The sequence below is a fragment of the Crocodylus porosus genome, unplaced genomic scaffold (assembly GCF_001723895.1).
Source record: "Crocodylus porosus isolate Cpor-Errol unplaced genomic scaffold, CroPor_comp1, whole genome shotgun sequence".
NCBI lineage: Eukaryota > Metazoa > Chordata > Crocodylia > Crocodylidae > Crocodylus > Crocodylus porosus.
The window spans coordinates 160268199-160284342 of record NW_017728906.1 but is presented as its reverse complement, the minus strand read 5'-3'; the positions used below and the strand labels follow the sequence as shown (position 1 = coordinate 160284342).

At 39.1% G+C, this 16144-nt stretch overlaps 1 protein-coding gene across 1 annotated transcript in view; it reads left to right on the top strand.

The window, feature by feature from the left end:
• The window catches only part of LOC109306591 (neurobeachin), a 529566-nt gene that overhangs the window by 106282 nt on the left and 407140 nt on the right, over positions 1 to 16144 (top strand). The window contains exon 12 of the mRNA XM_019530077.1: positions 15100 to 15161. Coding sequence (XP_019385622.1) covers positions 15100 to 15161 — 62 coding nt within the window. The remainder of the gene's footprint in view (positions 1 to 15099; positions 15162 to 16144) is intronic.

Here is a 16144-nt window from a genome sequence, read left to right as displayed (position 1 = left end):
GGTCTTATGACCCCTGCCACCCCCAGTGCTCCTTCCTGCCCATGGCAGGGGGTCAGACTAGATGATCTTTCTAGGTCCCTTCCGACTCATTAATTCTATGATTCTATGATTCCCTATACATATATGAGAAAACTGATATTTCTCAATTTGAAACCACAGTTTGGTGACTGGAAGATTAGTCACTCATCAGTTTTAAGGTTAGTAAATAAGGTTTTGAATCATATGCCAAGGCTTTATTTTAATGTAACTGTTTATAAGTTTTTCAGCATGTTTTATTTAAAGTTAAGAAAGTAAAAAGTAACATATTTGAGTACATTTTTGTGTTAATAGAAATAGGTAAACGAATATAAAAAGATCTCTTTTCCTGTGTTCTGCCCAACGTTGTAGATGGTATTAAAATTTAATTTTAAAAAATAACTGGTAGGCGTGCTCAGTACTTTAGTGTGTTGACTTATTTTACATTCATCAAAACATGACTTTTCATCCGGATTGTTTTATACTAATTGTGCCAGTTATCTTGGCGACTTTCATGAAAAGGCAAGAAATAATATAGCAAAGAATATAGTAAAAAAAAAAAAAAAAAAGGGAAGTATGGAGAGAATTATGTCATTATCTGGAATGTCATTTTGGAGACGGGAAAGTGATGTCATTTCAGAGAGTTTATAACAGTGTCTTTGGGAATGAAGTTGTCATTGAAATAAAAAACTGAAGCACTATGTAGTATTATTTCATAACAATTGTAAATGTGACTTGCATTTTAAGGCTAAGGATAGAAATTACACATAAACCATTATAAGTGGTCAGAAACTGGTTCAAATCTGTAACACAACAGAAGTTGAGTGCATGTGAACTGCTTTCAAAATGACCAAAACTGATTTGAAATAAACCTGGAGGAATGTAATATCATACTTAACTGTTTTGGTTCAATTAGTTTATTAAACGTCTATACCAAATTCTCTCCAAATTCAGGTTAACCCCCCCAGCATCCCAGGATGTTTTGGTGGGCCAGCTAGTCTTGGCCCAAGCTGTCTGTTCCATCTGACCAGGGAGGCGTGCTCTAGCACCCCCTGGCTTCTGGCTTGGGCCACTGCAGACATGTGGCTGCATTTCTGGAATCAAAAATGAATGTTTGTTCACTTGTTTATCTGTTCAATCTATACCTTGGGATTTTTGACTCTCTGTATGTAACTTAAAAGGCCCTCTTCTAAGATATGGCCCTTTTCAGCAAGGTATCAATGGAGGGAACAAGATCCAGTGATTGGAAGTTGGAATCAGGAAAGTCCAAACTGGAACTCAGACTCGATTTTTTAACAGTGGGAGTGGTTAACTGGACTAAACTATTAATGGGTGAGGTAGAATCTCCATTTCTGAATCTTTAAATAAAGTTCAAACATCTTAGTTCATTCACAAGTTTGGGGGCTTTATATCAAAGTACTGGATAGAATTCTATGGTTTGTAATTCAGGAGATCAGCTTAGTTGTCATAATGGTCCTTCTGGCCTTAAAATGTATAATTCAATGAAACTGGGTATTTCTTAGGGCTCTTCTGGTTACCTGCTTGCAACTGAGCTAGTTTTACCACTGATCTGTCAATTTGAATGGTAACCATGAAGGGATACCAAATAAAACTTGTTTAGGGTTGGGGCCAGGATAGCCAAATAAAACTCTCTTGAGGAGGAAACAGAATAAAAGCAGCATACCATGGAAAGCAGCAAGAGGAGTTTACAACAGAGAACAGCTGTGAATATAGATGAAAAATAAATTAAAAATATGGTGGTGCTAATTTTTAGAGGGGTGAGAAAAGAAAAAGTGAGAAAATATGGGGAAAAAAATAAATTATGGGTAAGGTAACAAAAAGTTGATAAATGTCAGAAGAAAAAACACTTTTTAGATCATTTTTAGATAAAACATTTGAATGATGATCTTATGTTTCTACATAAGACACTGGAAACTAGTAACTGTCACATCAGATCAGACCAATGATCCATCTAGTCCACTCTACTGTCTTTGACAGAGGCCAGCTTTCTTTGACAGCTGGAGAAAAGAATTAGACAAGGACACCAAGATGTAGAGAAGGTGCAGTCATAGCCCCAGCAGAAAGTGTACTTTTTGTTGTTGATGGTTGGAATTAGTGTCCTGGCTTCTGCTTATCTATTTCTCTTTACGAAATATTTTATGGTAACTTCTATGTCTTATATTTCCTGTAGAAATTATTTTAGGTAGGTTTTTTCCTCCTACAATTACACCAGTAAACTATGATAAATTAGTAAGAGTGGAAGGCAGTAAATTTTCCTGTGCAGCTGCCTTTTTCTAAGGTGCATTGATTAGAGGATAGATAAAACTACTTTGGTTTGAGTTGTTTTCATTGGATAGTAAAGTAGGTTTAGAGCAGTGCTTCCCAAACTTTTCCTCAGCGTGACCCCATTTTTTACCCCATTTCCTCAGCATGGCCCCTCACTCCCCACCCATAGCCCCCTGGCCCTGCTGGTACCCCTCACTCCGTAACCACAGCCCCCAACCCCCCCCCCCATGTGCCCCAGAGCCTGTCCTGCCCCCCTCCAGCAGCACCCAAACCCTGGCTGGCAACAGGAAGGAGGCAGCAGCTGCTGCAGCCAGAGTGGGATGCAGAGCCCAGCTTCCCTCCACCCCTTCCCCTGTGGGCAGCACTGCCAGAGTGAAGCCCGTGGCTAGGGGGGCGGGGAAGAAGATGCAGGTTGCCTGCTGCAGGCTTGGGACTCTCCGTCCTGCTTCCCTCACCCCAGGGGCTCCGTGGCCCAGTGGGCAGAACCTGGCATGGGAGGGAGGGAGCGCTGCACTGTGCTGCCGAGCTGAGGTGCACCCTGTTCATGCGCTAGCAGTGTCAACACAACTCTGTGCTGCTGCCACCGCTGTGCCTCACCTTGGTGGTGATGGTGGCGTGGCACTCCCTCCCACAATGAGTCCCACCCACTGGGCCACAGAACTCCTGTCCATAGCTGGTCCGGCCCACCTGCAGCCCCGCATCTCTCTGTGGCCTCGGAAATCTCAGGGAGGCACATTTATCTTGACCCCATCTGCTGATATTGCAACCCGATTTGGGATTGCAGCCCACAGTTTGGGAGCTGCTAGCTTAGAGGCTTGTTTCTCATTAGTTAAGCAACTGATACTTTTATTCTCTCAGGCAATTTTCTGACTCAGTTGATGGTTACTGTACATATGTTCCTAGTTCATTATTAGCAATTTTTGTTCATATATAATCACAATATTTGATGGGGGGAATAAAGAGGGGTTGCATGACAAAGAGAAGTGAGAGAGACTATAATGTGACCTTTCTTATTTTGAAGGCCATCCCCATTTTGATTTCAGTTCTCTCTTCATCTGACTGTTCATTATACAGTGTATTAGTTGTGCTGGAACTTCAGCCACATGCTGGAAAACATTTAGTGCCATCATAATGACATCCAGTTAATACCATGTATAATAATAGGTGGGGGAAGGAGGGGGGTTATTTTAATTAGAGTGACTCTCAGGAGTTACTCTAATTAAAATGCCTGCAGCATCTCATGTATTCAGTGTCCCGCATTTCAAAATAGCAGTGGGGCACTTTAACTAAAGTTCATTTGATGCTGAATGCATAAGATGCTGGAGCATTCTGATAGGAGTGCTCCAAGAGACTCAATTTATCGAGTCTGCTCTGGCACATTCTAATCGGAATGTGTTGGAGCACATGTAAAAGTGCCTATAATGAACTTTAGGGATCTTTTCTCTGGTGAGCAGAGATTTTTAAATCTAAAATTGCAGGTGCTCAAACCTAGATTGGGTCAGGAAGAGGTTTGGTGTAGTAAGTTCCTTGCATTTCTTAGCAAATATGTCTGAAATGAAGAGACTTGTACAGCATATTCTGTTACCACCATGAAAAGGATGTTTGTAGGCAAGCTGAGCATATGTGACAGAAATAGAGCAGGCCAGAGGACAATAATTCTATTTTGTAGCAAATTTTAAGATATCAGAATTTATTTTCATTTGATCACCTCTACCATGAGGTCTGATTACTCTGCATTACTGATATACGTTTCAGAAAAAGACTTTTATGCTATGGACAGAAATTACACATAAAACAATATAAGTGATTGGATACTGGTTCAAATGTGTAACGCAACAGAAGTTTAGTGCACATGAACCACTTTCAAAATGGCTGAAACCACTTTAAGATCAACTTGGATGGATGTAGTATCAGACAACTGATTTAGATTAAATCAGTTTATTGAATTTATGTCCCAGATCCCCTCCAGATTCAAGTTAGCTCACAGTCTGCTAGTATCCCAGGATACTTTGCACCTTCCCTACAACCCTTCCACCTCAGGGTGGGAAGGCTTGGTCTGCTCTAGCTGAGTAGGGAGGCATGCTCTGGTACCCCCCTCTCCCCCCGCCCTCCCGGCTACTGGCCTGGGCTACTGCAGGCATGTGGCTGCATCCAAAATCAAAAGTAAATGTTTGATCGGTTTCTTATCAGTTCGGTGTATGCAGTTAAGACTAACCTGTGAAGATTGAATTGATTCAGCCTTAGACTTGTGTAATGTCTGTACTCAGCTTTAGAATAGTTTGAAACGTGTCAGGTTATTTATTCCTCTGCTAATAATTTAGTTTAGGTTCCAATACTCTTATTGTTGTTGAGTACCACCTCAATGCAAATGCACCTCCCATTCACTTAAAATGATTCTGAATTTGGTGTGGTGCCCTATAATTAATGTTTCAAGTTCTAGTAACCGATAAAAAAACAGGCATATATATACCATTAGTGTTAATGAAAGTCACATTCTTAAATTTTAAATTGAGCTCTGACAACAAACTCCAGCTGAAGATCTTTCCCTTAAATGTCAATTGGATTAAACAAATTAATACATTATAATGTTGCAAAAAATATAAATAGTAAGACTTACTGTTTTTACTGGAAAAACAGAAACATGGATACAAACACGTTTGGAAAATCAGTGGAGAATGCTGTCTTAGTGAAGAACTACCATATGTGAGAAACAGCAAAATGAATGATTGAAAACATCTTTTTTCTGTATAGTAAATTAAAATGTGGTAGTTTAAAAAAATAGATTTTGTTTCCTTCATTTGATGTATTAAAGTTATATTTATGAATACTATTAGCAGTAATGGAACTTAACTAAAATTCTAGTTGATCAGCAGGAGACTAGACTTCTAAGAGTAGTATGGCACCAATTTTTGTAATAGCTGCATCATTATAGATCATTGGATAACCGTATGAAAACCTGTAGTTGGGGAATTAATTATGTATACATTATATCAAATTTCCCCTTAGTGTTTTGGGGTATCCTCTTACAACTCTACATTTGTGTTTCCACTTTACATTTCCATAAAAGCTAAAATCTATGCAGTTTCAGGTTTTTTCTTTTAGAAAGAGTGCTATTCCCCACATGCTTCTTATATAAACCTCAAATTAGGATCTCTTTCTTACAGTTTAAACCAAAATGTACTTCCAATCTGACGCACTATGTATTATTTATGTGACCTATCAATACTCACAATAGTACTTTTAGCATATAAATTCCAGAAATTTCAAAATCTTTCAAAGATACTTCCTAAGGAGTTGATGTCTGAGAACCAAGGTGATGATTTCTCTAGGTATACAATGCCAGCTTTAGAGAATATATTACATATGTTATATAGCTCATGGTATTTCGATTGGACCTAACTAATACAAGCATGACATTTTTTATTAGCTATGAAAACAGTGGATCAAGTTCATATTTATCTGAATTAAACTGTCATTTCTGACAATTTCTGTCATTCCCTTGCCTCCAAGAAAGGAATTACCTGAGCCGGGGGTGAGGGGAGAGGCACAGATAATGGTACTAAGAGCCTTTTTTTCCAAATGTCTTTCATAGACAGCTTTAAAGTATGCTAGGGGCTATCCATAGGCACTCTACTTTACTGAGCTACTTAGAAGATGTGAATCAGTGACCCTTGATTCTTCTGGCAGGTCCATATTTTTGTTCAGTGCACACTTCTTAGGCTGCCATGCCTCCCTCTTCCCATTTCCCCTAGTAATTTTTTTTTATCATTATTGGGTATTTTGCAGACTTTCGTCTATTACCAAATCTAGTCTACTAACAATTTAATTTCAACAGTGTTACATACTCAGTTCTGATGTCTAGCTTTCAATACAAACCTGACAAAGTTTATATTCTGCTCCCTGTTCCTCTTGTTTTAGTGAAAATAGTCCTCAACTTCCTCATTTCTTTTTTCCCTTGAGAAAGACGTGGTCTACTAAATCAGGAAATTGTCTGTACCAGATTTTAACAGTCATTTTTAATCATTTGGCACCAGTTTGAAATATTGCTGTATCAAACATGGCGCAGACCTTTTGAAAAGGCAAAAATGGTAACTGTTGTCTGTTGTTGCCTACTAAGCTAGGGACAGACATTCAAAAAGCCTGACCCTAAATCGATTCAATCTTTGCAGGTTAGTCTAACCTGGTTAGGCTGAATCACTTTGTAAGCCAGATGGATATCCCAGAAATGCACCCACATGCCCTCAGTGGCTCAAGCTGAGGGGCACTAGAGCAGCCTTCCCTTCCCCAGAGCTGAGCTGAGGGGGGTGTGGCCTGGCCCAGCAGTACGCTATGATGAGGGAAGTGTCCCCCCAACTTGATAACAGAGCATTTTTCAGCTCTGTTATCAGCATTTAACACCCCATCAGAAAACAAAGCCTTCTTCCTTACAAGCTCTTCTTAAAAAGTTTTTTCCAAAGGAAGGAACATTATCATCTGAGCTGTTGATTACCTCCAGAAAGCCCTAAATGGACATTGTCCTATCTGCCTTACACAGCATTAACCAGTAGGGCTGTGCAGCTGTTTCAGCAGCCATTTCATTTTGTGGGTGTTTCGGCCTGTTTTGGCACCCAAAACACCAAATCCAAAATGAAACGGAAGGCTACAAAACATGTCCAAAACAAAACAAAAGCATATGAAATGTTTCAGAAATGTTTCAGATGTTTTGGAAGCACCCCCACAGAATAGTCTGGCACAGCCCTACAGTCCTCCTTTTAAAGTACAGGGAGGCTGGAGCTCGGTGAGGGATGGGGCTGGGCAGGGCAGCCATGGCGGCTTCTCCTGCAGCTCCCCCCGCCCAGCAAGAGGCAGGCACAGCTGGAGGAGACTTGAGAGAAGCCTCCATGGCTGCCCTGCCCAGCCCCAGCCTCCCAGTATTTAAAAAAAGCAAAAAAACCCCCTGCATTCACTTGCTGCTACAGCGATGATCAGGTCCTCTGAGGGCTCATGAAACCCCGTGCAGCACAGAACAGCGGGGGACAACGGGGATCTCCTCCCCCCCCACATTGGGTGCAGCATGGGTCGGCCAGGCACTGTGTGCTGTCTGGGAGCTGGGGTTGAGTGGTGCTGGTCTCTGGCTGGCTGCTGGAGCCACCCCAACTCCCAGAGAATGCGTGGCGCCCTACCAAGCTGTGCTGCACCCATGCAATGTGACAACTGCTGCGTGGGTGCCAAGTGTGGGGGATGATTTCTGCTACCGCCCTCTGCCCCATACTGTGTGGGAGGGCTCTGCCACAAGCCCTCAGAGGCCCCAATCACTGCTGCTGCAGCCTGTGAGCATGGGGAATTTTTTTTTTAAGTTGCTGGGAGACTGGGGCCAGGTGGGGGATGCAGCCACGCAAGGCAGCCATGGGGTCCTCTCCCACGGCTGCCCCTACCAGGGCAGAGGCAGGCACAGCCAGAGGACCCAAAGGTGAACCTGCAGGTGCCCAGCTGTGCCTACCTCTTCCCGGCCAAACTGAATCTCTGAAGCAGAGTTGAAACTGAAACAGATTCGGCCCAATGGAAACAGAACAGTGATTTGAAACACTGTTTCTGAGGACAGTAATTCGTTTCAGCCAAATCCAAAACTGAAATGAAACGGCCATTTTGCACAGTCCTATTAGCCAGCAGACCACATGTTGGCTACAGTTTGTGCTGTGGGAGAGAGAGGAAATTATCTCTGCTTAAGTGGGGGAGGTGAGGGCAGAGGGGGGGCATGGGGAAGCCAGCAGACCCTGCTATACCTGTGAGTCTCTACTGGAGCTCTGGCAGAATGCTCCGCCCAGCCCAGAGAGCATGCTGGGATGCTGGTGGTGTCTGTTTTAGCTTATACTAGCAAAGTGTCTGGGACAGACATTGCACAAACCAGTTTGACCCAAATCAGTTAAGTCTGATGCTACATTCAACCAGTTTATCTCAAACCAGTTTCAGCCATTTTTAAACTGGTTTATGTTCTGTTACAGGTTTAAACTGGTTTCTGATCACTTAAATCAGTTTATGTGTAATGTCTGTCCCTAGCCCTAAAATCCACTACATTCCTGCAGCTGGTTGTAAGCTAGCATCTCTTACAGTTCTGTAGTACTGTAGCTAAATTCTGCTACATGTTTGTCACCTTAGTAGTCTTCCAACAGCCACTTACACTTCTTTTCTTATCCAAACAACTATGATAATTCTGTGTTCAATTTATGTTTTATAGCTATATTTCCAACTTACCCTCTGTTCTGACACCCTTAATCTGGCTTTCTTCCCCAATTTCTTTTGTAACTTAATTGCTCTCTGTGTATATAGCAATACAGTTGAGCAAAAAACAGAGCTTTGAATTCATATCTATCTGAATATCAGGATAAGGAAAGGAAGGATGCCAATTGAAAGGCATCCATCCACATCATTTTGATTTTTGTTGAGTTCAAAAGCTAGAAAGTTCTTTTCCAAAATTCCAGTTTGAATGTGGCCAAAATCTTTTAAGAAAATGATTTCTGTGAGATTTTGTCCCAGGAAGAAGAAATACTGCAAGAAGAGCTACTTTTGCAGAGTTTTTTTTTTTCCATTTTAAACCACAGTTTCTTATCAAGTCTTATTGCTGCTGAACCAAAAATCAACCATTTCTGTCACCAACATGATCTGTCAACTTAATCAGGATAATACCACTACTTTAATATATCTGTAATAAACTTAATAGCAAAGCTTGCAAACCTGTTGGTTAGTGGTTGTTGTCTGTGCTTATATCACTCTATTTCATCTCTTGCCACATGGTCAGGAAGGTGATGGGACCTATGGTAGAAACAGATTATTCAGCAACTTCAAGATAGGAGGGTCTGGTAATAATCAGCAGCAATCCCCTTTTGGATAAATTAGGGGACTTAATATTTATTATGAGGACATGAAAGCCATATATAAATGGGAAAGAAACAAAAAATAGCCAGGTAAGATAGGGATGGAAGAAAAAATGCTTCAGTCATTCCAGTTCTTTCTCAGAGTTCAGTTATACAGCAATATTATTCTTTCTAAAATATACTTATAGTTTAGTGTATTTTCTACATTTATATAAAATAATACACATAATAGCATTTCTCTGTTACTTCAGAAGTGCTTGTATTCTTAACAGAACCTCTTGGAGATTTAATTCATGCTGAAGGGGAATGGTGAATGCCAGGTTTTCTTCATGAACCAAATTAAAATTAATAAGCAGGTCTGTAGACATACCTGAGATTTTCAATTAATTGGAAACTATAATGGAATTAAAGATATTTGCGGCATCTAATATCTGGATAATTAAGGCTTTTTTCTAAACTCAAAGCATTTTAACATATTCATGAAAGTATTAAAATTGATTCCAGTTCCAATAAAGTTTTAAGTTAATACAAAATAAAATCACTGAAGGAAAATGCAGGCAACCCTTGATAAAGACCAGATGAAATTGTGACAGTATTCAGTTAGACTCCTGCACACATTGTATTAATAATAATAAAAAGAAGTTCAAAACCATGATCTTATTTCAGGGTTTTTTTGGGGAAAAAAATTTTATCAAACTCCTTTGTATTTATTCAAAAATAGAAATTCATACAGATTGACTGGTTCAGTTTGATGGCTTTATGCTTTTGAATCCTTGATTGTATTAATGCCACAGGCATAACTAAAACAGAGAAGTGGAATTAATCTTTTTTATGCAAGTCAGAGTGAAGGAAAAGAAACAATCAGTATGTCCTAATAGGCAACTGGAAAAGAAGCCACGTAAACCAGAGCATTTCAAACTAATTAACAGCCATACATCATTTATTACAGATTAGTTAAGGTCATGCACTTGATGCCCTCAGTTTCTGCATCCATATATGTGGTCATTGTTACCATCAGATGGCTGAATTTTGATGGTTATATTTAATGAACTGAGAATAGACCATGAAGGAAAGTACAAAGAAGGGCAAATATAGACAGCATGTATTCTGTTCAGTTAAACAGTGACCTTTTTAACCTGGATGTATGCAGGAAATACCTATTTGTATTTTAGTAATTATGTTAGCTTCTTTAATAGCATTCAATACAAATTCTACAGGGTTAAGCCACCTAAAACTGATGAACTCAAGTAAGGAGGTTTTGTTTTGTTTTTTAATTATAACTAGTCTTATCTCTAGAAATATTCAGTGGAAAGGGAAAACGCAATAGATTTGTATATTTCCATAAACACAAAAGTCACCATTTCTCAAAGCTTGTATCTCCCTTCATTCTTTAGCATAGCAAACAGTATTATAACTTCCAGTGTTCTTTAAAAAAAAAAAGAAGATATTTAATCAGAGATTTAGGACTAGAGTTAGAGACTTAAGTGCCTAATAAGTTAGATGCTTGGCCCCTGCAGTAGAATCCAAAACATGAGTTTGACTTCCATTCTTTATTCAGTGCAGGGGAGAGTTAGACACCTCAGAAAAATATAACAGCCCACAAAGTGACTAGGAAATTATCTAACTAATTGGAAATGCTGCGTACAAGGGTGTGTCTGAAGTCCTTTTTGCTGGAGCTTATGTACTTGACTTGGAAGTTCAGGCAAACACTTCCATCCACTTGGGATCCAGAGTCCAGGGGACCTCTTCTGGGGATAGGTGTGCACAACTGTTTTTTGAAAGAATGGAGCAGGCTTTTTGTTTTCTTTTAAAAGGAAGTTTCTTGAGGAGAGAGCACTCTTATACAGTAACCTTATGATTAAACTATTTGCCCACAAAGTGAGACATCTGTTTTTAGGTCTTCCTCTGTAGGGTTCAAACTCAGATCTCCCATCTCCCAAGATAATGTCCTAACCACTAAGCTAAAGCTTATACTGAATGGGAGTATTCTCCACTCTTCCATCTGAAATTGTGCCACTTCTGGCAAAGATTGCAAGATTTGTTGGGCCCAGGAGCTAGGACAAATAGGAACATGAACCTAGCTTGGTAGGGCACTCGAGCTGGAAAAGGGGAATACTGACTTCTAGTCCCTGTTGTCTACATTAAACAGTCATTTGATAGAAAAATGTTAATGCTGGATCATGGACTAGAAGTCCTAGGACTCTTCACCTCCCAGGAGAATGCCCTAACTAGGTCAGATTAAGTCCGTCTTCTTATTTCATAGATTTCATAGACATTAGGGCTGGAAGGGACCTCGGGAGATCATCGAGTCCAGCCCCCTGCCCAAAGGGCAGGAAGTCAGCTGGGGTCATAGGATCCCAGCAAGATAAGCATCCAATTTACTCTTGAAGGTGTTCAATGTAGGTGCTTGAACCACCTCCGCTGGCAGACTGTTCCAGACCTTGGGGGCTCGGACAGTAAAGAAATTCTTCCTTATGTCCAGCCTGAAGCGGTCTTGCAGGAGTTTGTGACCGTTCGACCTCGTCATCCCTTGGGGCGCTTCTGGGCTGTCTGTTTCTGGCCCCATGAATCTTGCATTCCTACAATCCCACAATCTAGCATTAACATTTTGGAGCAATTTTAGACCATTTAGTTGGTATAATAAAAGATATCACATCTATCCAAAGAACCTTGCCTACCCCAGTCTATATAGTTTGGTGGTTGGGGCACCCTCCTGGAAGTTGGGAGCAGCAGATTGCAAACACTTCAGGATGAACGCAGTTTCCCCACCTGCTGGTCAATTGGTGTAACCAGTAAGCCATTATCTAAAACAGGGCTGTCTAGTTGGTGCCCGGCAGACGACATGTAGCTCTCAGGTACTGCTCTTCTCATTCTCCTGCTGCTGCTGGAGTCTCCAGGCTCCCCGTCTCTTCTCCAGCTTCTGTTTTCTGCCCTGACCAGGTAGGGCAGAATGACATACAGGGCCAAAAGAACCCATGGCTGGAGGATTTGGGGAGACCTTGGGCCTGCACACAGTGTTGTACAGCAGGGGAAAGCCTGCCATGTGATGGGTTGGGAGGGACCCATGTGGCACAGCATGGAGGTGGCAGGTGACCTAGGGATTGTGCAGCATGTTGCTGGGGGCTCTACAATCTCTGTCCACTCAGAGGTTGGGTCTGTGTAACTCCCAGTCCATTTGTGATCGCTCCTTTCTTCTCTTGCCCATATCTAGAGGTCTGCCGGCTTCATTTCTGCTGTACACTGAGTGTACTATACACTCCAGTGGATTAATGCACCCTTCCCCCACAATATCCCTGCATGCCAGCTCTCCCCTCCCCCTTTATTTCTATTCTCATGTGTAAATAGTTAAGCTAGTGGAATCTGTAATTTGTAAAAGTATCTCTCTCTCTTCTGTCTGGGAGTTGCATTATTGTGGGTGTCAAAATTTTAAACTCTATTGGGGGTGACGTTATTTTGGAAGGTGTTAATGGTTCCCATCAGCTGGTTCTTTGATCTCTAGATGATTACAGACCTGGTTACAGCTGATGGGTGTGCTAGCCAGATGTCAGGGGCTCTGTGCATCTCCATTTTCCCCCCTTGATTTGCTCCAAAATCATGGTTCTGTGTATCAATGCTTAGAACAGTCCCTGGAATTTTGGAAGGGATTGAATGCAGTGTTCAGAAATTGTTACATTTAATCCAGACAGAGAAATGTTGCCAAGTAGAATGCAAGGCTTCATTTCAGTCAGTCTGTAGTAATCTAATCAGGATTTCTAGAAGACTGATATAGTATGATAAACTTTATTAGAAATACCTGTGCTTGCATTAACACAGGGTGTCTATGATTTCCTTCAAACAAGGATTCTGTTTTACCTACATTGCCCACCAGAAAAGGACCCTGATTTTCTTTGGGAAATCAGGGTCCTTTCCTGGTGACCATGACAATTGTGATTTGTCTTTATGTCACTTAAGACGCACCTTTTTCTTTTTTTGCCACACAAAAAAAGCACAGCACGTTGCTTGACTACTATAAGTGCCTGCAGACATTTAAATGTTTTAATGTAATGAAAAATACAGAAAAAAAGTTTGTTAACTGCGCTTCTTTAATGTGGAAAGAATGTATTTTTTCTGCTAGCTAAGTATATTTATTGCATAAAAATGTACCCAAAAGTTGCTGCTGAAAAGATAATTGCTTGTTATCTGATTCAGCTATCTTGCCTTTACTGTGCTTTAATGATACAGGAAGCTCAGTAAGGAAACACTTTTTTCTCTTTTTAAAAATACCTTTAAATTATTTAAGTAATTTAGAACATTGTTTTGTGAGGAGATATTCTACTAGAGTTTATTTCATTTTAAAATCATGCACGCTAACAGTTTAATATGAAAGAAAACATATATGCTTAATAAACAGATTTTTTAATTCCGCTGAACCAAAGGTGGTTTTTCATGGCTTCAAACAGTACTATCTATCATTTTTTTAGGCTGTTCATGCACGCAAACTATGTGGAGTTAGCTGTGTAGTTCTTCTTTGTCAGGTTTCAAGTAGTTGAAGTAGCCTGCAGGTGATAAGTGTCCCATTAATCTTTTTGATTCTCTAGCAGCACTTGAGCATGAGTATAACTGATCAATTACAGCAATTGTCTCCCTAAATGAGCTTTTCACATCTGCCTCTTATTTCATTAGTTAACTGTCTGCTCATAGATCTGATAGAATGGAATTGTAGTGCCTCCTTACAGCTTGTTCTGTCTTACTGTACAATAAGAATGGGGTTGTTAGCAAAGTGGGCACAAAAGGGTATTTATCCACTACCTGTAATAAATATACATGCGATTGTGTAGGAGTGCTTTTGTCTCTAATGGCTCTTTGTTGAAACCTACTTAAATCAATTTGCTTTTCAACTTTCCTTTTACCATCTAGCAGTATGAGTCATGTTTTTATATATATATTTTAAAAAAATTAATACCCTACAGAGGATGCATTCAAATCCCAACCCATCATGATGGATGTATTAAAAGTTGATATTTGCCATATTTAGAGTTCACACCAAAATATGCATGCCTCTACCATATTCTGAATGAACCAATCTGTTGTTTCCAATGCATCTTTTATTTTCAAAGATGTGGCACTGGCGCTCTCCAAAATTAAGTCTAAAATTCTAAAACTGCAAATAAATAATAACATGCCATATTGTAGCTATTCAAAGCTAAGTTGCATGTGTACGTAGACAAAAATATATGTTGTTTAAAAATCATTTTCTTTCTTATACCTCATTGTATAAATAAAAATATATTTTCCTTTTTCATTTTAACCTATAGCTTGAAAAAACCCCTGTTTATTTGTACTAAGACATTTAATTACATGTATGCATCATATGTATTATTTCAGAAATAGATTTAGTAGCTATTACAATGATGATAATTCTTATTACTTGAACTTTTGACTTTTTCCATGTGTAAAGGGGAAATGTGAATAGTTACTGGAAAAGGTCTGATTTTTTTAAGGACTTTAGTCCTGTGATATAAGTTACTTGTGTGCATAAAACCTTGCAGGTTTAAGACCCCAGTGATTGTTCTTGTGTATTGACAATGCATTTCCAGGTGAATGAGCCATGGGTAAGATTGCTTTCAACTAGTCAGAGAGTTGTACTCACCCTGCAAGACTTATTTAAAATTACAACCTATAATTAAATTAAAAAAACCCCTGTGTATAAACATGATGAGGTCAGTTCACACAGATTTTTTCCTTGCTTTCTGTATATTATATATACAGGTGTATGATCTACATATCTGATTCAAAAGGTCTTAAGCAGTTTGCACTTGAAACTTGTTTCAGTAAATTTGAATGATTAAAAATGCCTAGTAAATAGCTTTGGGGGAAATTAATTCAATCATATAGTATTTTTAAACTACCAAGTTTTGACAGCTTAATATAAGCAGCCTTTTTAAATTCATTTTTGATTTTGTTGCAGGCCTGGTTTGCATGAAATCAAGTACTTCGGTGGTTGAACTTGTTATGCTGCTTTGTTCACAGGTAAGGCATTTCTTGGCTTTAATCAGTTTCTTCGCACAATGACATATTACTGTAAGTTTCAGAGTTTAGTATTCTTGTTTGTTTGTTTATTCTTTTCATTTTTTCTAGTGTTTCTATGTAAATATGATGAAACTATAAATGTCATTGTTCCATCTGAATATGGTTTCTTACTGTATATGAGTGTACAGTTCTTACACAATTTTGGAATAGAGTAATTTTTATATACTACATGTAAGAGAGAGATGTCTATACACAGTACATTTTTTACTGTTGTGTACATGCCTATGTACTTTCTCCTATGTTAGCATAGGTTCAAAAAGGAGAATTCAGAATCTATTTTTCATAATTTTATTTTGATCTTTGATCTTATTGAATTAGTAACTTGCAAGACTTAGACAGTGGACACACTGACTTTCACCTTTTAATGTTGCTTGTCATAAATTATTGCACATTTAATGTAAGCTTCTAGTATTTAAAAAGCTGGGGGAAATTCAAATTATTCAATATAGCATTAGAATTTGGGGGTGAGAAATCTGGAAAGATGGAAATAAAACTGACAGCATCATTTTACAAATATATTGAAACAAATAATTTCTGTTTGATGACATAACTCTGAATTTTAATTATATTTCTCAAAAAAGGCTACTGGATAAGTTTCATACATAAAATTGTTTTTAAAATTAGTAACAATCAACAAACATTCTGTGATTTCATTAGTTATCTACAGTAAATGCATATGACCTAACAAAACCCAACTCTCCTACAGGTTTGAAGTTGTCTCCAGAAATAATTATTTCATATAATTAAAAGCCACACAAAAGCTAATAGAAATTAAACTCATACAGGGTTAGTGTATAAAAATAACGTGTCTGTTTAAACATACTATTAATACTAAGAAAGTGCTTGCACTTAGTTTCCACTGTATAATCTACTGCATATTGGAAATATGTTTTACAACTTGTAATAAAAACGAGTTTCTACCG